This window comes from Carcharhinus amblyrhynchos, chromosome 10, assembly GCF_965287045.1.
Source record: "Carcharhinus amblyrhynchos chromosome 10, sCarAmb.v2.hapA, whole genome shotgun sequence".
NCBI classification, from domain to species: domain Eukaryota; kingdom Metazoa; phylum Chordata; class Chondrichthyes; order Carcharhiniformes; family Carcharhinidae; genus Carcharhinus; species Carcharhinus amblyrhynchos.
This window is the reverse complement of record NC_137333.1, coordinates 2,815,904-2,839,088: the sequence shown is the minus strand read 5'-3', so window position 1 is coordinate 2,839,088 and position 23,185 is coordinate 2,815,904. Positions and strand designations below refer to the sequence as shown.

The following is a 23,185-nucleotide window of genomic DNA, read 5'->3' as shown; positions in this document are numbered from 1 at the left end:
TGGCCTCACAGTGCCAGGGACCTGGGTTCAATTCCGGCCTTGAGTGACTGTGTGGAGTTTGCATGTTCGCCCTTAGTGAACCAACCTGGTGAATGACAATTATCACTATCTACTTCAGGCTTGTTAATTGATTAAATTTAAAACTCCTCCAGCTGCTGTGAACTCATGTGTCTGGATCATTGGGCTGGGTGAATTCCGGGTTATTGTGACATAAAAACTCTGTCATCTGCTTAATCCATGTGGGTTTCCTCCGGGTGCTCCAGTTTCCTCCCACAGTCCCAAAAACGTGCGAGTTAGGTGGATTGGCCGTGCTAAATGCGTGGGGTTAGGGGGAGGCCTTGGTGAGATACTCTTTCGGAGAGTCAGTGCAGATTTGATGGGCCAAGTGGCCTCCTTTCTGGTTCAACAGAGTCAACAGGATATTGTTGGCCAATGAAATCGCTCAATTTACCAACATTGCTCGTGGGATACAATCAATTCAAGAGGAGATTTAAAAGTTTGTACAAAAACGGTCTCAGTACCAGTTCCACAGCTTGTGTCGTTTCAGAAATTTCAGAGAAATACATCATCAGCACAGATAATTTTAATCTATCAGAAGGGAGGGTGTGCTACACCACAAACTGCTCCCTACCACAGTCACATCGCTTCTCTCAGTGATAGATGAGGCTGACCGGTTTACATTTACTCACAGTGGGAAAGTTATCTGAATTGTGCAATCCTCAGGCAGACAAACTGGTGTTTAACTGAAAAAGTCCAATCAATGTGTGTGTGTGTGTGTGTGTGTTGGGGTGTGTGGGGGGGGGGGGGGGGGCGGTGGGTGTGGGTGGGTGTGTGTGTTGTGTGGGGGGGGGGGCCGAGTGTGTGTGTGTGTGGGGGGGGGGGGGTGTGCGCGCGCGTGTGGGGCAACTGCTGAGTAAAATAATTACCAAAATCTTACTGCAGGAAGCAGGGTGAAAATACAAAGATGTGTGGGTTAGGTGGATTGGCCATGCTGAGTTGCCCCTTAGTGTCAGGAGGACCAATAGGGTCAATACGTGGGGGCCTGGGTGGGATTGTGGTCGGTGCAGGCTCGATGGGCCGAATGGCCTCCTTCTGCGCTGTAGGGATTCCACGATTTAAATTAAGGGGGTTCAGCAGGTGTAAGGGATTAGTCAGGAATATCTGGCTGGATACAAGACACAAAGGCAAGTTAGCTCAAGTACAGCTCACAGGTTCAGACAAAGTGGAAAGTGAAAATTGTTTCGCTGAGAGTGCAGTTGAAAATTTTTTTTTTCCTCTCTTAACTCTCGGGATGTGTACTTTGCTGGCTAGGCCAGTGTTTATTACCCATCCTTCTGCCTTTGAGAAGGTGATGCTGAGCTGCCTTCTTGAACCATTCATGTCTTGGTGTTGGTACAGTCACAATTTCGGACACACAAGAACGGTTTGCCCAACCATTTCCGAGGGCAGTTAATCACATTGCTGCGGATCTGGGACATTAGTGAGCCAACCCAGGTCTTTCACAGTCACGATGAATCATTATTATTACTTACTCCCCACTTAGTAATTATTTGAATTTAAAATTCCTCCAGCTGCCAGGACCTCACGCTTCTCAATCATGAGCTGGGGCTAATTCTGGATTCTGGTGACACAAAAGCTCTGTCATCTCCCTAATCATGGTTGGGAATAAATCGGCACGGTGGCACAGTGGTTAGCGCTGCTGCCTCACAGCGTTAGGGACCCGGGTTCGATTCCCGGCTTGGTTCTACTGTGTGTGTGGAATTTAACACACTCTCCCCGTGTCTGCATGGGTTCCCTCCAGGAATTTCAGTGACATCTTGGGAAATGTACAGCCAGAAGAGTGTGTGTGTGCGCGCGACAGTGTGAGTGTGCGACAGTGTGTGTGTGTGCGCGAGAGAGAGACTCTGGTCTCAGGCCGGTTTCCTCCCTCAGATTCCGCTGCACTCAACACTTAACCAATCCTCGAGAAGCCAAAGGGTTGGTCGTAGTTCAAGAGACAGCACATTCCCTGCCTCGAAGGCAAAATACCAGGGGGTTCAGCTGCCACTTGAGCGCAGTATCCAGGCTGACACTCCCAGTGCAGCGCTGAGGGGGTGCCACGCTGGTGGAGGTGCCAACTTCCAATGAGGCCTGGTCTGTCCTCTCAGGCGCTCCCGCGGCAATATTCCCAAGAAAAGCTGGGTAGGCAACTATCTATCCATCAAACCACATCACCAGACAAAAGCTCCCTATTTAGGCAGTTTTGGAAGCGTGCTTTGTCCAACACTGTTTCCAAAGCTCCTCCCAAACGTTCCCTACATTTCACCAACGACTGAACTTCCAAAGTACTTCATTGGCTGTAAGGCGTTTTGGAAGCTCCTGTGGTCAGGAAAGGCGCTATATAAATGCTTTCTTTCTGCTCCTCTCTGAATGAGACACCAACCATTAATTGACCCACCAGACCCTTTGGACAGAAGCTTGTGTGAACCTTACCTTTCCTTTTCAGATACTCAGTGACGAGGGCAGCTACGTGGACGTAGCACATGGCCGCCTGAAGGAAGAAGAAAAGAGCAAGTATCAGACAGGAATTCCAGTGACAGCTTGGGAAATGTACAGCCGGGAGAATAACGAGAAAATCACTCATTAGAAGTGAGATGTTAGTTGGCAGTCGGTCCCAGGCAATAACAAGGCCAAACACATCAAAGATCACATTTCCACACACACACACACACACACACACACACACACACACACACACACACACACACACACGGTGGCACAGTGGTTAACGCTGCTGCCTCACAGTGCCAAGGACCTGGGTTCGAGTCCTGGCTTGGGTCACTGTCTGCGTGGAGTCTGCACATTCTCCCCATATCTGCGTGGGTTTCCTCCGGGTGCTCTGATTTCCTCCCATATTCTGAATAAGATGCTGATTAGGTGCACTGACCCGAACAGATGTCGGACTGTGGCGACCAGGGGAATTTCACAGTGACTTCGTTGCGGTGTTAACGTAAGCCTTACTTGTGACTAATAACTAAACTTTAATTCAGTGGAAAGATTTAACTCAGGGATTGAGCTGATGTGTTCCTGATATTAGGCACCACTTCATCTCCAGTCACAAAATCAGAGGGCAGAAAAGCCCTTTGGCCCATCGAGTCTGTACTGACACACTTGGCCTGTCACTCAATCCCACCTGTGAGCACTTGGCCCACAGCCCTGAATGTTGTGACGTGCCAAGTGCTCACCCTCATATTTCTTAAAGGATGTGAGGCATCCCGCCTCCCCACCCCCCAGGCAGCGCATTCCAGACCCTCACCACCCTCTGGGTAAAAAGGTTTCTCCTCAGATCCTCCCTAAACCTCCCACCCCCTCACCTTGGACCTGCGTCCCCACGTGACTGACCCTTCAACTACAGGGAACAGCTGCTCCCTAACCACTCTGCCCATGTCCCTCATAATCCTGTACACCTCCATCAGGTCACCCCCTCAATCTTCTCTGCTCCAAACAAAAAGCCTACCCAACCTCTCTTTATAACTGAGACACTCCATCCCAGGCAGCATCCTGGTGAATCTCCTCTGCACCCCCTCCAGTGCATCCGTCATTAGCTAGAGAGCTCAATGTATCACAGAATCATTACAGCACAAAACGAGGCCATTTGGCCCCACAATCTCGTGCTGGCTCCCTTCAGAAGTGACTCAGCTGGTCTCTCTTCCCTGCCCTATCCCTGCAAATTCTTCCGATATTTGTCCAACTCCCTTTTTGAAAACCTCAACTATCTCCAGCGCACTCAGGCAGTGCATTCCAGATCCTAACCAGTCTCCGAGTAAAATAACTAATCCCTAATATTGTTTTTAGTTTTTTTTGTCAGTTACCGAACTCTGTGTCCTCTTCTCTCAATCCTGGCAACGATTTTTCTCCATCTATCCTCTCAGAAAATCTCTCAAATCTTCATTTCTCTAAGGGGCAAACTCCCAGCTTTTCCCAGTCTATCAACTTAACCGCACTCCCTCATCCCTCAGAAGGCCAAATTAGTCTGAGTTTAAACTCCTCGCTGACACCGCCTCATTTAGCGAGTCAGCATCGAGAACCAGTCAACTCTCACGAAGGAGAAAGTCCCTTTCGATGCCGGGAGGATTGATTGGCACATTCTTGATCCACGCTGCCAGCCAGGACGGAGGGTAACACTCACAGAAGGTTGTGGGTTCCAGTCCCACTCCAGGAACACGAGGGAGTGATGCAGCAAGATGGCTCTCCAGGGCAGCACCGAGGGAGTGCCGCACTGTCAGAGGTGCCAGCTTTCAGATGACACCGTCAACCGAGATCAGGTCTGCCCTCTGGTGGGGGAAGCTAAAGATCCCGAGGCTGCCACCCTGAAGGAGGGTAGGGGAGATTTCGCCAGCATCTCGATCAACGTTTATCCAGTTGCTGATCAACAGCTCGTTGATATTTTTTCAGCGATGGTCACGGATCGCTTTGTGGGATCTTGCTGTGCACAATCCGGCGGCCGAACTTTCCGCATTTGCGTCGGTTCAAGGGTACTTCATTGGTTGTCGCGGGAAACCCTGAGACTGTGAGCGGAGCTGCGGACAAGAGAACGGTAGTTTGGTTAAAATTACCTCGGAGAGATCTCCATTCTTGACGTGGATTTTAGCCATGCTGTCCAGCCAGGTCTTCCGCAGCTCCGGGGTGCTGGCGTAGGACTTTGCCAAACTGTACTGAAGGTCCACCAGCATTTCCGGATCGTTCTCGTGCTCTTTCATCTGAGCCGTGGCCATGAGCACCGTCCGAATGCGCTTTGTCAAATCTTTCACCTCGGAAGGGAACCCCGTCGCCTGCGATCAAAGAGACAGGTGAACCTGCTGAGTCACACTTACAGGCCACTCGCTAAACCCTCCGATTCCCCACTCCTCACCGCTCAGCGGAGCAGGAATCCGGCACACCGGGTCGGTGATGGCCAGCGGTAACGGAGCTGCACTTTAACCGTGTGCAGGACTCCGTCACTGGCTGGCACCGATAGCAGCGATGTGGAGATGCCGGCGTTGGACTGGGGTAAACAGAGTCAGAAGTCTCACAACACTAGGTTAAAGTCCAACACGTTCTGATCAGAACTCTCCACTCACCTGTACAAAGGGTCAGAGGCCCGAAAGCTAGTGGCTTTTGCTACCAAATAAGCCTGTTGGACTTTAATCTAGTGTTGTGAGACTTCTTACTGTTAGCACCCACAGGTGGCAGTGCAGACACCGAGCAGATACAATCAGCTGAATTTACTAGGTCAACCCCGCTTACAACGTGTTGGTCCTCTCTGGCTAGCTCCTGTGCTTCTCCCACTTTCCAACAATCTTGGTCTTCTCTCTCAGTCTTGGACTCTGTCTCTCTCTATCTCTCTCTCTCTGTCTTGGCCCTTGTCTCCTTCTCTTGCTGCTTTGGCCACTATCTCTCTCTATCTCTTTGTTAGAGAACAAAGAGACCTAGTGTTACATGTTGATAGCTCCTAGAAAGTGGAGTCACAGGTGGACAGAGTGGTGAAGAAGGCATTCGGCATGCTTGGTTTCATTGGTCAGAACACTGAATACAGGAGTTGGGATGTCTTGTAGAAGTTGTACAAGACATTGGTAAGGCCACACTTGGAATTACTGTGTGCAGTTCTGTTTATCTATTTTATAAAGGATATTATTAAACTAGAAAGAGTGCAGAAAAGATTTACTGGGATGCTACTGGGACTTGATGGTTTGAGTTGGAAGGAGAGGCTGGGTAGACTGGGACTTTTTCCTCTGGAGCGTAGAGGCTAAGGGGTGATCTTATAGAGACCTCAATAAGATCACTCTCACTGTCCCCTGAGTGTGATAGAGACAGTTGAGGTTTTCAAAAGAGAATTGGATAAATATTGGAAGAATTTGCAGGGATGAGGAGCATAGAACATAGAACATTACAGCGCAGAACAGGCCCTTCGGCCCACATAGGACCTCCCCTCCATACCAGGCAACATCCTGGTCAACCTCCTCTGCACCCTCTCCAAAGCCTCCACATCCTTCCTATAATGTGGGGACCAGAACTGCACACAATACTCCAAGTGCGGCCGCACCAGAGTTTTGTACAGTTGCAACATGACGCTGCGGCTCCTAAATTCAATCCCCCTACCAATAAACGCCAAGACACCGTATGCCTTCCTAACAACCCTATCTACTTGATTCCCAACTTTCAGGGATCTATGTACGCATACACCTAGATCCCTCTGTTCATCCACACTATTCAGAGTCCTACCAATATATATAAAATATAGATCAGCTCGATAGTCAATATCTTTACCCAAAGGTAGGGGAGTCTAAAGTAGAGGGCATAGGTTTAAGGTGAGAGGGAAGAGATACAAAAGGGTCCAGAGGGGCAATTTTTTCACACAGAGGGTGATGAGTGTCTGGAACGAGCTGTCAGAGGTAGTAGTCAAGGCAGGTACAATTTTGTCTTTTAAAAAAGCATTTAGACAGTTACATGGGTATGATGGGTATAGAGCGATATAGGCCAAATGTAAGCAATTGGGATGAGCTTAATGGTTTAAAAAAAAAAGGGTGGTGTGGACAATTTGGGCCAAAGGGCCTGTTTCCATGCTGTAAACTCAGTGACTCTCTCCTTCTGTCTGGTCTGACCTCAGCACCCCTGGGTTTTGTTTGATGTCAGGGATTAGGGATGGGGTGGGTGTGTGGGTGGGAGCGGGATGGGGGTTGCAGTGGGAGCAGCGAGTGGCAGAGAAGGAAGGAAGGAGGATGTGAAAGTCTCACAATTCTCCCTGATTCTCGATTCTGAGAGTCTTGCTGCAGTGAGTTTCTGCTGGGATGGATGAGGGGGCAGTGAGGACTCCCGTCTGGGGATCAAACCTCACCAATGGTGAGCGGGCTATAGGAAGCCACCCGATGCCATTGGAAAGTAACCAAGAGACTCACAAAACTAAACTAAACTAAAGCTAAAAGGTTTCCTGAATCTCAGGATTCACCAGGGAGGTGAGGATAGATGGTTTACCCTGGTTGGCAGCCAAAAGCCTCAGTGCTGATCCCTGCCCCTCTTACCACCTGCCACTGGCATGTGGCAGAGGGATTCACAGCTTGAAATCAATCTGTTTTGGCTGCATTATCAACATTTTGGGCATCCGACATTACTGACCCAGAGGCAGGGATGCCACGCACCGTGCCACAGCCCCTGATCATCATCACGCGCCCCGGACATTCTCTCTTCCATCGGGAAAAAGATACAAAAGTCTGAGGTCACGTACCAAACGACTCAGGAACAGCTTCTTCCCTGCTGCCGTCAGACTTCTGAATGGACCTACCTCGTGCTAAGTTGATCTTTCTCTACACCCTAGCACTGAGTGTAACACTACATTCCGCACTCTCTCCTTTCCTTCTCTATGAACGGTATGCTTTGTCTGTATAGCGTGCCAGAAACAATGCTTTTCACTGTATACATGTGACAATAATAAATCAAATCGAAAAATTCATGGATCAGTAATGGTAAATCGCTCACCTTTACAGCTCTGTCACAATTGGCACAATTGTTGATAATAGCCAGAGACTGCTGGAATCTGGTCCCTCCGATTCCAACCACATCCGCTATTAACTGACTCACAGCAATGATCACCTGCAGAAAGCAATAAGATCACTTGAATTCTCAACACAAAATCAGCCACTCTTATTCCACTGAAATAGGCCATTCTGCCCACAGGATCCATGCTGTTGTTTTGCTTCACATGCCAACCCCCATCCTCTTTCTCCCACAGATCAGGATCTCCTTCTCCTGCTTCCAGCTGCGTCCCTTCACTGAGCTTCCCTCTAACTCTCTATCAACAAAGGTGAGTTTTCCCCGGGTCAATATCCATCCCCCAATCAAAATCACTAAAAGAAATACTATTATCATCCGGACGTTATTGATAATCGGATCCCGCGTCAGGTAGTCGTAAATCCTTTTCCTGTTCAGTTGTTAATTTACAGAATGCACACATGGTGACACAGTGGTTAGCACTGCTGCCTGGGTCTGATTCCCAGCTTGGGTCGCTGTCTCTGTGGAGTTTGCATGTTCTCCCCATGTCTGCCTGGGTTTCCTCCCACAGTCTGGTGAGGTGCATTACCCATGCTAAATTCTCCCTCAGCGTACCCAAACAGGTGCCGGAGCGTGGCAACTAGGAGATTTTCACAGTAACTTCCTTGCGGTGGTAATGTGAGTCTACTTGTGACACAAATAAATAAACGTTTTCTGTCTGCCTTCTAGCTGTACGACTCGACCAGGTCAGTCTGCGGTGGTGCGACCGAGCCACACTTGGTGATGGACATTGAAGTCCCCACCCAGAGTACTTTCTGTGCCCAAAGGGGAAATGCTGGAAAATCTCAGCAGGCCTGGCAGCATCTGTAAGGAGAGAAAAGAGTTGACGTTTTGAGTCCAGATGACCCTTTGACAAAGGAGTATCTGGACTCGAAATGTCAGCTCTTTTCACATCCATTGACTCTGTCTACCCTCCCCGCTGCCTCGGCAAAGCAGCCAGTATAATTAAGGACTCCACGCACCCAGGACATTCTCTCTTCCACATACAAATGTCTGAGGTCAGCACCAACCAACTCAAGAATAGCTTCTTCCCTGTTGCTGTCAGACTTTTGAATGGACCTAACTTGCATTAAGCTGATCTTTCTCTACACCCTCACTGTGACTGTAATACTACATTCTACACTCTCCCGTTTCCTTCTCTATGAATAGCATGCTTTGTATAGCACGCAAGAAACAATACTTTTCACTGTATATTAATACATGTGACAATAATAAAGCAAATCAAATTAAATGGTTAGTCAGTGATCTCTGAGTTGGGTTTTTGCTATGTTCAGTCCAAGTGATCTGATCGGAATTGTTATTGCAGAAGCAACTTCCTCTGATTTGCAGACTGGATTCTGTGCAAGTTTTGGACCTTTATTTGATTCAGCCGGGATCCCGGGAAGCCTGTCATTCCCTGTGTCTTTCTCCATGGCAATGAGCCAGCCAATCAAAACCAACTTGCCAACCAATCAGCAGCCTTCTCTCCTACAGTTTAGATTGTTGAGACTGTTTGAAATTTGGCATTCTTGTGTTTGTCCTGATGAGTGCAAGATGAAAAGATTCGGCAACATGACTCTCTCTTTTCGGAAACGTTTGCCGTTAGGGGCAGGCGACAGCCTCGTGGTATCATCACTGGACGGTTAATCCAGAAATTCGGCTCATGTTACGGGGAGCCAGGATTCGAATCGTGCTGCTGGATGGTAGAATTTCAATTCAATAAAAAGAATCTGGAATTAAAAATCTACTATTGGCCATGAAACCATTGTCGGAAAAATCCATTCTGGTTTACTGATGTTCTTTAGGGAAGGAAATCTGCCGTCCCTGCCTGGTCTGGCCTACACGTGACTCCAGAACCACAGCAACGTGGTTGACTCGCAACTGTCCTCTCAGGACAACTAGGGACGGGCAATAAACGCTACCCATGTCCCACAAATGAATAGAGGAAGACCTTTTATTCAGAGCCCCATCGGCCAAACTGCTCGCGCCTCCCCATTCAGTTTCCATTGATCTTGCGGTGTCTCAGACGGTCAACACGCAGCCAATGTGACTCTGCGGGGGGTCCCTGCTGCAGTCTTTCCAAAGCTGTCTCCTTCCCAAGAGCTTGACTTGGCCGTCAGCCGAGGTCACAAGATGAAAGAACAGTGTGTTCACCACCCAGCCTCTCTAATGTTCTTTCCAAAATTAAACACAGTGTACCTTAATTCTTTTTTTAAACATTGCATCACAGTCACAGACGGCAAACGAAACGAGACGAAATAACCTGGGCTATTTCCATTTTGCAACGACACAGCTCTTGCCAGCCCATGTTTACCCTCAGCGTTTACTGACAAGAGAGCGAGGGTTCTTGTGTCGCTTCCTGCTAAGATGACACATATTCTACCACCACGGAGATGTCACCCCCCCCACCACCACCACCCCACCCCCCACCTGTGTGAGAGTCTCACGTCCACTTGGCTTAAATTCAACTCTTGGGAAAATTACTGGAGTGAATCTTGGCCACATCACTCTGCATGATACCAGAGTGTGAGACGCACCGATACAGAGTGAGCGAGAGGGCGTAGTTGGCACGGAAAGGGCAATTTAAAAAGTGCATATCAACAATTAAAGAAAAACCTTTCAAAACAGGGCCTTTTGGAATCAGTAAGTTTCTTTCGAGATTATAAGAAACTCTCTCACTGGCTAATACGTTAGCAACTAAACAACGTCACCTGGAATTTTTTTAAACCCCCCCCCACCACCCCAGAACCCATTGGCACAGTGGTTAGCACTGCTGTCTCACAGTGCCAAGGACCCAGGTTCGATTCCCGGCTTAGGTCACTGTCTGTGTGGCGTCTGCATGTTCTCCCCGTGCCTGTGTGGGTTTCCTCCCACAGTCTGAAAGACGTGCTGGTTCGGTACATTGACCCGAACGGGCGCCGGACAGGGGGGTTTTCACAGTAACTTCATTGCAATGTTAATGTAAGCCTTATTTGCGGCACTAATAAATAAACTTAAAAAAAACTTTGACAAAACGTAATGTCACATGATTGTGATGGGATAAGCATTCAACTTTCCAATAACCGGCCATCGTTCTTGCAGCATTTCCTAACTCAAGAATGACAATGCAATCCCCTTAATCCACTGGTAATGATAAAAGATTCAAATGTCCACAAAAGAGTATAGCACGGGGGAGGCCATTCAGCCCATCAAACTGGTGCTGTCTCTTTAGAACAGCGATCCAATTAGTCCCACTCCTCCAGCTCTTTGCCCCTACCCCTCACACCCTTTCTCCTCCAATTGTTTATCCAATTTCGGTTTGAAAGTTACCTCTGGGCGTGCTCCCACCACCCTTTCATCCAATCATAGAATCCCAACAGTGCAGAAAGAGGCCATTCTGCCCATTGGGCCTGGATTGACAATAGTTCCACCTCGGCCTTATCCTTGTAACCTCACGTATTTAACCTGTCAATCCCCCCAACACAAAGGGGCAATTTAGCATGGTCAATCCACCTAACCCGTAGATCTTTGAATTGTGGGAGAACATAAGAACTAGGAGCAGGAGTAGGCCATCTAGCCCTTCGAGCCTGCCCCGCCATTCAATAAGATCATGGCTGATCTGAAGTGGATCAGTTCCACTTTCCCACCCTCTCCCCATAACCCTTAATCCCCTTGTCTATCTGGAGGAAACAGGAGCCTCCGGAGAAAACCCATGCAGACACGGGGAGAACATGTAAACTCCACACAGGCCAGGTTCCTGGCGCAGTGAGAACCACTGTGCCACCCTTGGCCTTCCAGGCAAATTTTTTCCGAAGCACTGACCTGCAGGTGAGTCCTCACGAAGGATTTCCTCCGCGTCCACTCAAAGTTGTTCCTCATTAAGAAGTAGAGGAGCGTAGATGCGTCGCCCCGGATCGTGCTCAGTTTAGAGTTACAGCACTTCAAAATTTCGTAGCACATTGTGGCACACATGTCAGCCCGGCCCTCGAAGAAGGTGGATGGAAACTGAAAAATAAAATAGCTGAGAGGCGGGTTGCTTGAGAAAACACCGGCGCAGTCAGAGAACCACAAGCGGCAAATGCATTCTATCGAGAGGGGAGGAGGAAAACATTCAAACGGAGTGATATGCCCTCGGAAGCAGAAGTCCCTTCACCAAAATCCCTTTATTTACAAGTCTGGCAACAGCATACAGAGAGCTTTCAGTTCGCAGCCTACTCTAGGAGTCCCAGAGGAACTGACACTCCTGGTTAAATACAGAGCAAGAGGTTCCCTGGTTGGGCTATTAATCAGAGAGTTCATATCCTAACAGGCCCACCTCAACTGCCCGATTAAAGTCATTCAGTTACCTTGTAGACGAGGTTCCTCAGAGCGGCAAACACGTACTTCAGGGCCATCTCCGACTGATTGATTTGGACAAAGCAGAGGAGAACATTGAACACTTTCTTCATCAGTGGGTTGTGTCCATTGTCGGCAAGCAGCTGACTCTGCAGAGGGAAACAGATCGGATCTATCAGCCTGGGATCAGACCCTCAACTTGGATCACTGTGTGTGTAGAGTTTGCGCATACTCCCCGTGTCTGCGTGGGTTTCCTCCCATAGTCCAGAAGTCGTGCTGGTTATTTAATTTGATTTGATTTGATCTATTATCATCACATGTATTAGCATACAGTGAGAAGTATTGTTTCTAGTGCGCTGTATGGACAAAAGAATACTGTTCATAGAGAAGGAACCGAGAGAGTGCAGAATGTGGTGTTACAGTCATAGCTTGGGTGCAGGGAAAGATCAACTGGGTGCACTGACCGTACTAAATTCTCCCTCAGTGTACCCGAACAGATGCTGGACTGTGGCGACTCAGGGATTTTCACAGTAACTTCATTGCAGTGTGAATGTAAACCTACTTGTGACACTACTAAATAAACTTAAAACCTAAACTGTGTTGAGAGTAAGCGTGAACCTGGTAGATTGGGGACCTGTGTTGTTAGCTGGGGACAGCAGAAAGTGCACAGGAGTATTCCGAATGAACACACTGACGTTAATGCCATTGGAATAACCATACCTTAAATACATGAGTGAACAATGCCATCATATCCAGAACAGTCAGACACACTTCCGTCGCGATGTTGGCCTCGACCAGTGACTGATGAAGGACGTCAGCATCAGAGTGGGCGTAGCCTGAGTAAAGACAGTGGGGTTGCTGTTACCACAGGAGCAATACAGCCGGCCCAAGTGAAACACATCACCTTCAAATGAAGTAACCAGATCATAACTCTGAACGAGACTGGTGCTGATTTGACGGAGCTTTACTTTCTATACTAAACCCAAAACACTCAGGAGAGGTATCACTGCCATCTTACGGGTATTGGGCAGGACTTTTCCAGCTACACTTGCCCCAAAACTGGAAAATCCTGTCCGAGGTCAACGTATTTACCCTGCTAGTCCCCCTGACTCTAGAAGAGAATTTAGCATGGCCAATCCATCTAACCCACACATCTTTGGACTCTGGGAGGAAACCAGAGCACCCGGAGGAAACCCACGCAGACACAGGGAGAACGTGCAGACTCCACACAGACAGTGGCCCAAGCTGGGAAATGAGCATGGGTCCCTGGTGCTGTGAGGCAGTAGCGCTAACCACTGTGCCACCCAACAATGAGGTTTGTTTGGCCTCCAACGTACAAACGCTAACTAACGGAGGTAAACATTTACACAGACCAGGAAGAGGCCATTCAGTCCCTCAATTTTACCTCTTCCCACCCATCTCTCCCTACTCCCACATCATTTGGCCATTCTCTCTACGGGCTGCCATTAGCAGCCTTTCCCCTTGTTTCTATGGGTATAGCTCATCTTTCATTCCCTCATCTTGCAGTATAAATATCTCCCACTATCTCTGCCTTTCAGCTTTGACAAGGGGTCGCCTGGACTTGAAACGTCAGCTCTTTTCTCTCCTGACGGATGCTGCCAGACCCGCTGAGATTTTCCAGCATTTTCTTTTTTGGTTTCAGTCCTTCAAGCCTGCTTTGCCATTCAATAAATCAGGATGGATTTGTGCCTCAACTCCACTACTTAATTCCAAAACCCTTACTACAATAATCTAACAAACATCCATCAATCTCTCAGCATCAGCATGATTCAGAGTCTTCAGCAGAAAATAAAGGATGTTAAACACTGGAATACAATCAATATTATTTCCAATTTCCTTCAATATTAAAAAAAAGTTCAAAACTCCCACCCTGTCCACATCTGAATCATTGCACAAATAAAGGCCATTTACCTGAGAAGTAAACATTCCCTTGAAAAGGACCGACCCCTCAAGCACTCCTTCACTATCAGCTTGTGTATGTTATTGCAAATAAGAGAGATATGTTGCCAAAGTTTTTCATCTTGCATTCATCAGGACAAACACAAAATTTCAAATTTCAAAGAATCGCCGCAATTTATACAACAGGAAATAAATTTACAGTTGCTCAGAAGCGGCACATATACGCAGCAACGCATCCTCTGCAAACAAAAGGAATATGTTCAAGTCTTGTGTATTGATTTTAATGAGGTGGACTTCTTAGAATATGAGCTCCCTGATTAAGGCACTAATAGGTTGGCCTATCAGGGTCTCTTGCTTGTCTACATAATGTGGAATGTCAGGGTTACTGACACTCTGGATTTATACTCAGGAATGTCTGAATTTGGTGAAGGGACACCAGCCTTGGAGGAGTTATTTCATCTGGTGCCTTTTCTGAATTATCCTGGGAGTTCAAAGTTCCCCGCTGCTTTTTCCATGGCGACAGCTAAGCCAATCACAGTCGACTTGCTAACCAATCAGCACCCTTTTCTCCTGATGTATAAACTATTTGAAATTTGGCATTCTTGTGTTTATCCTGATGGGAACAAGGAAAGAAAATGCCTCCCTTTTCAGTGAGAATTCTGAGCTACCAAACTACATAAATATGTATATTATAATAAAAAGGCTCGCATGAAATAATCCAGATCAGAGGTTCCCAAACCGAGAGGTGAAAAGTGTAAGCTAGCTGCAATGGGAATTATTGCAATCTGTATTATTTTCCCCATTAGTGACACTGTTGCCAGAATTTTACCACCTCGCCCACCCGAGGCTCATAAAATTACGCCTGAGGCCAACAGAGAATTCCGTTCTGTGAGCCTCGCCCGCCCGATTCTGGGGAAGGTGTGCCGGTAAAATTCCAGCACGTGACTCTTCTCAACTCTCCTGGGCTAATTCCCAACTCTCCTACAGGAATCCCAACTCCTTGCGAGCAGTTTGGATGACAGACATTCTCAATGTTTATCAGAACCAAAGAAGAAATTGTTTGCCTGATGGTCCATAACTCTGAACTGCTGTCCATGAGCCCTGTGGCTACTGGGAGATCAGGGTTTGCAGGGATATTTACAGAGAATGGAACTTGATGAAGTCTTTAAGATCTCTGTATCTCTCAATCACTGGATTCTTTTCCATCGTTCATTTTGCCTTTTTCAGATTTCCTGATACTGCCCAGCTTGTAGTTATAATGGCTTTTGGGCAATGACTATCCCTTCAAAAGGTTTGTCATTGATTGTAAAGCACTTTCCGGATGTTCTAAGGATGTGATCTCTCCCAGGAATTCTTGGAAAGAATTAAACTTGCAAGTTACCGCCTTCAAAGCAAGCCTGTGATTCACTGCTTCCCATCTTCACCAGCCAGACTGCCCACAGACCCAGTCCACCTCCGACTGCAGACATCTGTCCACCCCTGGGCTGGTCCCAACTGGGAGGGGAAAGGTCTGGGCTTGTCATGTTAATTCCCGGTCCCAGTCCCAGCCTAATAATCTGTCAGGCCTTCCTGCAGTTATCCAACAAACCTCAATATACTTCTGGGCTGCAGCATCTCATGCAATCCCGACAGTACAGGAGGAGGCCATTTGGCCCATCGAGCCTATACTGACCTCAATTCCACCCAAGCTCTTTTCCTACAACCCCACACATTTACCCTGCTAATCCCCCGATACAGGGTCAATTTAACCTGCACATCTTTGGAGTGTGGGACAAAAACAGAACACCGACAACAATCCCACTGAGGCTCTATTCCCACAACCTGCTAACCCCCCTGACACTAGGGTTAATTTAGCAAGGCCTGTGAGATTAACCTGCATATCTTTGGACTGAGTAGGAATCCAGAACACCCGGAGGAAACCCACGCAGATGTGGGCAGAACATGCAGACTTCACACAGGCAGTGACCCAAGCCGGGAATCAAACCTAGATCCCTGGTGTTGTGAGGCAGCAGTGCTAATCACTGCGCCACCGTGCCGCCCTTACTTATCAAGAATCTATCTACCTCTGCCTTAAAAATATTCAAAGCCTCCACTGCCTCTTGAGGGAGAGATCCACAGCCCTCTGAGAAAGTAAGTCCTCGTCTCCTCTTTAAATTGAAGATTCCTTATTTTTAAACAGTGACCCCCTAGTTCTGGATTCTCCCCCAAGGGAAAACATCCTCTCCACATCCACCTTGTTAATACCCCCCTCAGCAACTTAAAAATTTCAATCAAGTCACCACTTCTGGATCAATTCAACACCTTCACAATTTAACCACTCGCATATTCTATTCTCTTTTTGTGTTCTCGTTTATTTTTAGACAGTAGGGAGTGATGATTTTCTTTTTCCATTCACATCTCCACAAGATCCACTCTTTCTTTCATCACTGTTCCATTAACCCCATTCCTCGTGCCAAGGGCAATCATCCTACTTCCCATTTAATCCCTCCTGCTATCCCCCCCCCCCATCACAGACCTTCCCTTCTTGTTCCTTCCCAGGCCTCTCTCTGTCTTGTTACAAATCTATTACGCCCCCAAGTACTCCCAGTTCTGATGGAAGATCGTGGACCTGAAACGTTGACTCTGTTTCGCTCTCAGACCTGTGGAGTATTTTGTTTTTGCAGCCTTTTCTCTTTACAGTGGGGAAGCGAGAGCAGCTATTGATCAAGTCACTGACAGTGTCACACTGGACTTTCCTGCGGTGGGCTGGCCTAGCACAAATCCCAGTGCTCGGGGTCTTACCGGGGGGGAGCCGGGAGTTAACTGTTGCAGTCTCAGTGAATCACAGACTCTCGGCAGTGCACAAGGAGGCCATTCAGCCCATCAAGTCGGCACTGACCACAATCCCACCCAGGCCCTATCCCCATTACCCCATGCATTTACCCTAACCGGCCCCCTGACACTAAGGGGCAATTTAGCCTGGCCAATCCACCTAACCCGCACATCCTTGGAGTGTGGGAGGATCTGAAGCACCTGGACGAAACCCATGCAGACATGGGGAGAACATGCACACTCCGCACAGTTTCTCAGCAACATGGGAGCAGATCTGAGGAATGATTTAGCCAACAAGTTCCAACGGTACGACTGGACTGTGGACTCAAAGAGGGGGCAGAATTTGATCACTAAGGGAGACCCAAGTTGCTGAAACACTGAGCTATCAACTTCAACATCAATTGAGCAAAACACAAGGTGGCACAGTGGTCAGCACCGCTGCCTCACAGCGCCAGGGCCCCGGGTTCAATTCCCGGCTTGGGTCACTGTCTGTGTGGAGTTTGCACATTCTCCCTGTGTCTGCGTGGGTTTCTCTCGGATGCTCCAGTTTCCTCCCCACAGTCTGAAAGACGTGCGGGTTAGGGTGCGTTGGCCGTGCTAAATTCTCCCTCGCTGGACCCGAACAGGCACCGCAGCGTGGCGACTAGGGGATTTTCACAGTAACTTCGTTGCAGTGTTAACGTGAGCCTACCTGCGATAATAATAATAAATAAACTTAAATTTAAAAGCACGTGCGCGCAGTCCACAAAAGGGACAGCAGCAAAAAGAGACCAAATTTGGGAACCTCTGTCTGACAGCGATCAGAGTAACAGACACGTTAAACCAACGAGATAAACTTGCAACAATAAAAAAAGAGAAAGTGCAAGAGGTACTCAGCAGGTCGGACAGCATCTGTGGAGAGAGACTAGAACCAACATTTCAGCTCTGACAAAGGATCCAACTTTAAGGGCATTCAAATGGTCAGTGGACAGGCATGTGGATAACATTGGAATAGTTTAGGTTAGAGGGTCATTAGATTGGTTCCACTGGTCAGCGCAACATCGAGGGCCGAAGGGCCTGTACTGCGCTGTAACGTTCTACGTTCTATCCTCCAGACTCGAAAGCTCTATTTTCTCTCCACAGATACTGTCAGACCTGCGGAGAATTTCCAGCATTTTCTGTGTCCGATTTCCAGCATCCGCAGTCCTCTGCTTGTGTCTCAGAGATAACCTCGCTGTGTCTTACCATTGTCTACAGAAATCCCAAGTACACTGGACAGCTTCCTTACACTGGAAACAGAGATAAGTTCATTTCATTACTAAGTTGTTGGCACCAGCACACAGTCTATGCAGGGACTCACATTCCTGTTGGCTTTTAAACAACCGAACAACGTGACAACACAATTTCACCCCACCCCCCAAACTTTGTGTACACTGAACGAAATCTCAGAAAAGTTCAATGTGAAGATCCCTTGTTATGTGAAATAAGTGGAACCTGATTCATGGAATTACATTTTAATTTAGTGCATCAACCTTTCATAGAACTGGCAACATTTTTAAGGTTTTGTTTTTATTCATTCGTGGGACATGGGTGTCACTGGCTGGCCAGCATTTATTGCCCATCCTTAGTTTCCCAAGGACAGCTGAGAGTCAACCACATTGCTGTGGCTCTGGAGTCACATGTAGGCCAGACCGGGTAAGGACAGCAGATTTCCTTCCCTAAAGGACGTTAGTGAACTAGGTGGGCTTTTCCGACAATCGTTTCATGGTCATCAGTAGATTCTTAGTTCCAGGTTTTTTTCATTGAATTCAAATTCCACCATCTGCCTTGGCCAGATTCAAACCCTAACTAGCTGAGTCTCTGGGTTAATAAGTGATACTGAGTGATGAGTGATGCCATCACCTCCCTCAATGGTTTTTTAAACAGATTATATGTACAAATACCAACCCCATTATTTTTATTTAGGGGAAGTCACTAGCGAGTGTTTGAGGAGACAAAACAATGAATGGATAATTTGAATTTTAATGTACACTAACTGACTATACAGTGATAGCGGATGGAGATTCTACACAGTAACGGGTACCCAAACCCAAAGTTTCAACTCTAACCTACAGCCATAACAGATACATTATTATGCAGCAGTGTTTGCAATAGATCCCTTGCTGGTAATCCTCACAGAACAAAGGTGTCCAGCTTATGATGAAGGTTTGCGACTGAAACTAATCCCACTAACCCACCCCTCTCAAATGCAGCCCTATTATCTGTTCCCCTCCTGCCCTCAAGCCCCCACATCACATACTCTCTTTTCCTTCTCACACAACAGTCTATGTCTTGACTATTTCCCCACGGCGTACGACAAAGCACTCTGCGTTCTAACAATCCACTCCTCCATCATTCATAAAATCAGTCACCAAGTTTTCATCTCACACACGCCTCCCCTCATAGCTTTGGCTGGGTGGTTACTGCTCTCGACACCACATCTCAAGGCTCTGGATTCACCTCCACTCCAAGACTCCAGCACGAAAAGTTACGCTGTTCAAAGCTTAATGAAATGAAATAAGCAAAATGAAAACTAACTTCCCCTTCCCTATTTCTTCCCACTGCAACCTTCCCACCCTCCTCGCTTTCACTCGCAAATCAGGATTTTTGGGAAACATCTTCAGCAAATCTGCTTTCGCGTATCATATTCAGTAGAATATTATATTCCCCATTATATGAAATAGAAGCTAGGCCATTCGGTCCATTATTTGAGATGTGGTTGTGGCCTGCCTGCCCCCATTACTCTTGTCTCCTTTGTTGATCAAAAATCGAAACCAACAATGAATATATTCAATGACCCAACCTCTACCCTCACTGGGGGAGAGAATTCCAAACACTAATGACCCCTGAGAGACCAGGAATTTCTCGTCTCCCCTTAAGAAACTACAAAGGGTCACGAATGAAGTCCAGTCCATCTCTCAAATCAGCCTGCCATCCACTGACACTGTCTACACTTCCTGCTGCCTTGGAAAAGCAGCCACCACCCCACGCACTCCGAACATTCTCTCTTCTACCTTGTTCTGTGGGGAAAAAGATACAAAAGTCTGAGGACACGTATCAACCGATTCAAGATCAGCTTCTCCCCTGCTGCCATCAGGCTTTTGAATGGACCCAATTCGCATTAAGTTGATCTTTCTCTACACCCTAGCTATGACTGTAACACAACACCCTGCACCCTCTTGTCTCCTTCTCTATGAACCATACGCTTTGACTGTATAGCTTGCAAGAAACAATACTTTTCACTCTATACTAATACATGTGACAATAATAAATCAAATCAAATTATTCTAAAATTGTGTCCCTCTAATTCTAGATTCACCCACTAAAGATCAGGTCCCCTCAGAATCTTATATTTTTCACTAAGATCCCTCATTCTCCCAATGTAGCAACATCAAATAACTGCTCAAGCAAACCGTGACAACAACCCCCTAGCTCATTAAGAATGATAATAGCGTGGCCACAGCAGTGGGGAATCTGGGACTGTGAATGACAGAACCAACAATCTATCTCCTGAGGCAAGCAGATTTAAGGATGTGTGACATTATTAAGTGTCAGAAATTTTCCATTCAAAGCTCCAACATGCAAAGGCAAGTCTACCTCATGTCAGACTAAGCAAAGTTCCTGACACTGCAAAACGCAGACTTGTCAGAGAAAAACTTCACTGAGACAAAGACTGGAATTGGAACTTTGTGCTTTTGGGTGCACGGTTCCAGCGAGACAGGACAGTAGTTGATTCAGTCACGTGATATCATGGCCGGTTAAGGTTTCTCAATGGAATATCCCACAAAACGAAGGGAATTTTGAGCGATTAGCCAGGGTGTGAAATCAGCAGGGGGTTCCAAGCATGGCTGCCTGTTCACCAAGATGAACTCTAGAGGCCGACCTTCAACTCTGAACCTACAAACTATCCGAGTTCTATAACATTTTCTCTGTGAAAGATTCTGGTAGCGTGGACAGGGAGGAACTAGCTCATTAGTGCGACACGGTGGCACAGTGGTTAGCACCGCTGCCTCACAGCACCAGGGGCCTGGATTCGACTCCTGGCTTGGGCCACTGTCTGTGTGGAGTTTGCACATTCTTCCCATGTCTGCGTGGGCTTCCTCTGGGTGTTCTGGTTTCCTCCCACACTCCAAAGCGCGGGTTAGGTGGATTGGCCATGATATGTTGCTCCCTAATGTCAGGGAGATTGTAACAGGGGTAGGGCTTGGGTGGGATTGTGGTTGGTGCAGCCCTCCTTCTGCACTGTTGGGATTTTATGATTCTACGAATGGTCAGTAACCAGAGGACACAGATTTTTAGATAACTGGTCACAGAACCAGATGGAAGACTAGGAGAATTATTTCTCTAAAGCATTGAGAGTTCCGATGACCTGGAACGCGTTGTCCAATACTGAGGTGGGAGGAAGTTCCCTAGTAATCTTCAAGAAAAAAGGGAATTTGATAAATACTTGTAGGGGAAAATGAACAACAATGTAGGGTAAAGAATACGGGATTGGGAGTGAGAGAGAAATGTGGAACCAACTGGATAGCTTGTTCAAAGAACAAGCACAGACAAGTCAGGCCGAATGGCCTCCTTCTGTGCTGCAAAACTACAGATGCCTGGAGGTTTTAACAACTGGAAATGAGTATCTCTATGCTACTTTGTAAATTATATACTGAGGACCCAGTTAACCAAGTCCCAAATCTCCCTCGGAACGTTAATAATTAGTTTTAAATGACATTATCTGACTTTGAGTAAACATAAAACCCATTAATATGTATTGATCAGGTAAATACAGGGAGCACTTCACAAGCTATCAAAGGCCATGACATGAATCTGAATAAGGCTGTAAATAATCAGGTTCCACTTAAAACATTGAACCAATCTTTTCCCAATTTCCTGCAGTGTACGTCGTATCAACCAGTCAGGAATGTGGATCGCCATTGGCTGTGCTCTGGGGGTGGTCCGGAGGTCGGGAAGTGGGGGGGGGACTAGTGTTTTTATCCGTGATTCTATGTTCACTGATAAAGGCACCCTTGCGGCTACGAGACTTACTGTGGTTAAAAGTGTAAGAGTTATCCAAGCTGCTGAGTTGTTGCAATCTGGCATGCATCATTCCCGCTCTACTGCGAGAAACAGGCAACGTTTGAGCTTTCTTTTCATGTGCAATATTGGTGGGTCCTAACCCCTCTTGGTTCCTGCAAGATGGGCAAATGGGACAGAGCAAAGGTTAATGTCAGCACGATGCTGCAGAAGCCAAGTGTTAGTGAAGCAGTCGTTACTTCGTTGTGCGATTCTCCTGAGTCTAACCTGATTAGTTTAGCGATGGCTCCAATTAAACTACCTCGGGTCTCTTCACCCACCCCACTGTCTCTCCAAATGCAAAGTGGTCACTAATACCCGTCTGTGTGCGTGCAGGAAATAAACAATGCCGTCACAGTGGCAGCAAAAACCAAACTTTTTAAAAACAATTTAGAGAAACATAGAATCCCCGCAGTGCAGAGGAGGCCATTCAGCCCATCGAGTCTGCACCGGCCACAGTCCCACCCAGCCTATCCCCACATCCCTGTGTATCTACCCAAGCTAAGTCCCCCTGACACTAAGGGGCAATTTAGCACGGCCAATCCACCTAACCCTACACATTTTTGGGTTTGCCTGGAGATGGGTAGAGCAGGAGTTGCTCTTCAACTGGACACACTTAGTGGTGAGGAGGTGCCTCTCCGGTTGTGACGGCAATAAACTGATGTGCGCTCAACTTGGTGAAACTGGACCCATTGATCCAGGGAAGATGCTGAGATTTAGTTTGGTTTGTCAATGTTTAGGCTGTGGGGCGAACATTGTTGGGCGCTTTGCGAGGTTTTTTTCATAAAGTGATTTGGAGACGGGGTCTTGCCTGGTTTTTTTTTACAACAGCGTCTGTTTTTACTTAAAATATATTTCAAAATTCACAAGGCTTCAGTAACAGTTTGATAAGCATTTCTGCTTCTCACTGCTGCCTACCCCAGCGCTGGCAAAGGCAACACAGGTTAAAACAGTATAACTGTGCATGCACCGAGTTAGCAGAAGTTCTAACTATAAAAACGCAACCACACAAAACGGCAACGCTTGCACGCGCCAGCTTTCTCCCAGAAAGCGAGGTGCCTCGGGAGGCAGGCACGTCTAACAGTTAAAACCCAGTCGCACCACAAGGACAGTATTGACGGATTACAAAAGCGCACAAGGAGATGTGAAGTTACGATGGTCACTGCAAGCGAGCACAAGCAAGGGAGCGTGTTTTCTAAGTCGGTGTTAGCACATCAATAGCGAGAGTTAGAATGGGACAGGGAAGGCGGTTTCTGTTTGTCAAACGGCTACAAGGCGAGCGGAGACTTGAAACAAAACACGACGGAGACACACAAAATAAGCAGCAAAATACCCACATCTTACCGAGCAAGAGGGAAGGAGCCATACACATTTACTTGTTTTTTGGGGGAGGGAGGGTTTAGCAGTTGTCAGCATACAGGATGCGAAATAGAAAAATAAAGGGTGTTAGAGTAAATGGCGAGTTGACCGCTTTGTACCACCACCAGAACTTACTACTATGAAAACCAGAACAAGGTTA

At 47.3% G+C, this 23,185-nt stretch overlaps 1 protein-coding gene across 3 annotated transcripts in view; it reads right to left on the bottom strand.

The window, feature by feature from the left end:
• Positions 1–23,185, bottom strand: part of LOC145349516 (dedicator of cytokinesis protein 9-like) — a 305,922-nt gene that overhangs the window by 46,427 nt on the left and 236,310 nt on the right. For 2 of the 3 annotated variants that reach the window (XM_080198064.1, XM_080198063.1), the window contains exons 38-44: positions 21,640–21,782; positions 12,577–12,692; positions 11,868–12,005; positions 11,344–11,526; positions 7,492–7,605; positions 4,596–4,811; positions 2,473–2,530 (exon numbers count right to left, since the gene is read on the bottom strand). In XM_080198064.1, the coding sequence (XP_080054190.1) occupies positions 2,473–2,530; positions 4,596–4,811; positions 7,492–7,605; positions 11,344–11,526; positions 11,868–12,005; positions 12,577–12,692; positions 21,640–21,782 (968 nt within the window). The remainder of the gene's footprint in view (positions 1–2,472; positions 2,531–4,595; positions 4,812–7,491; positions 7,606–11,343; positions 11,527–11,867; positions 12,006–12,576; positions 12,693–21,639; positions 21,783–23,185) is intronic. The other variant, XM_080198065.1, reaches the window with a different exon arrangement.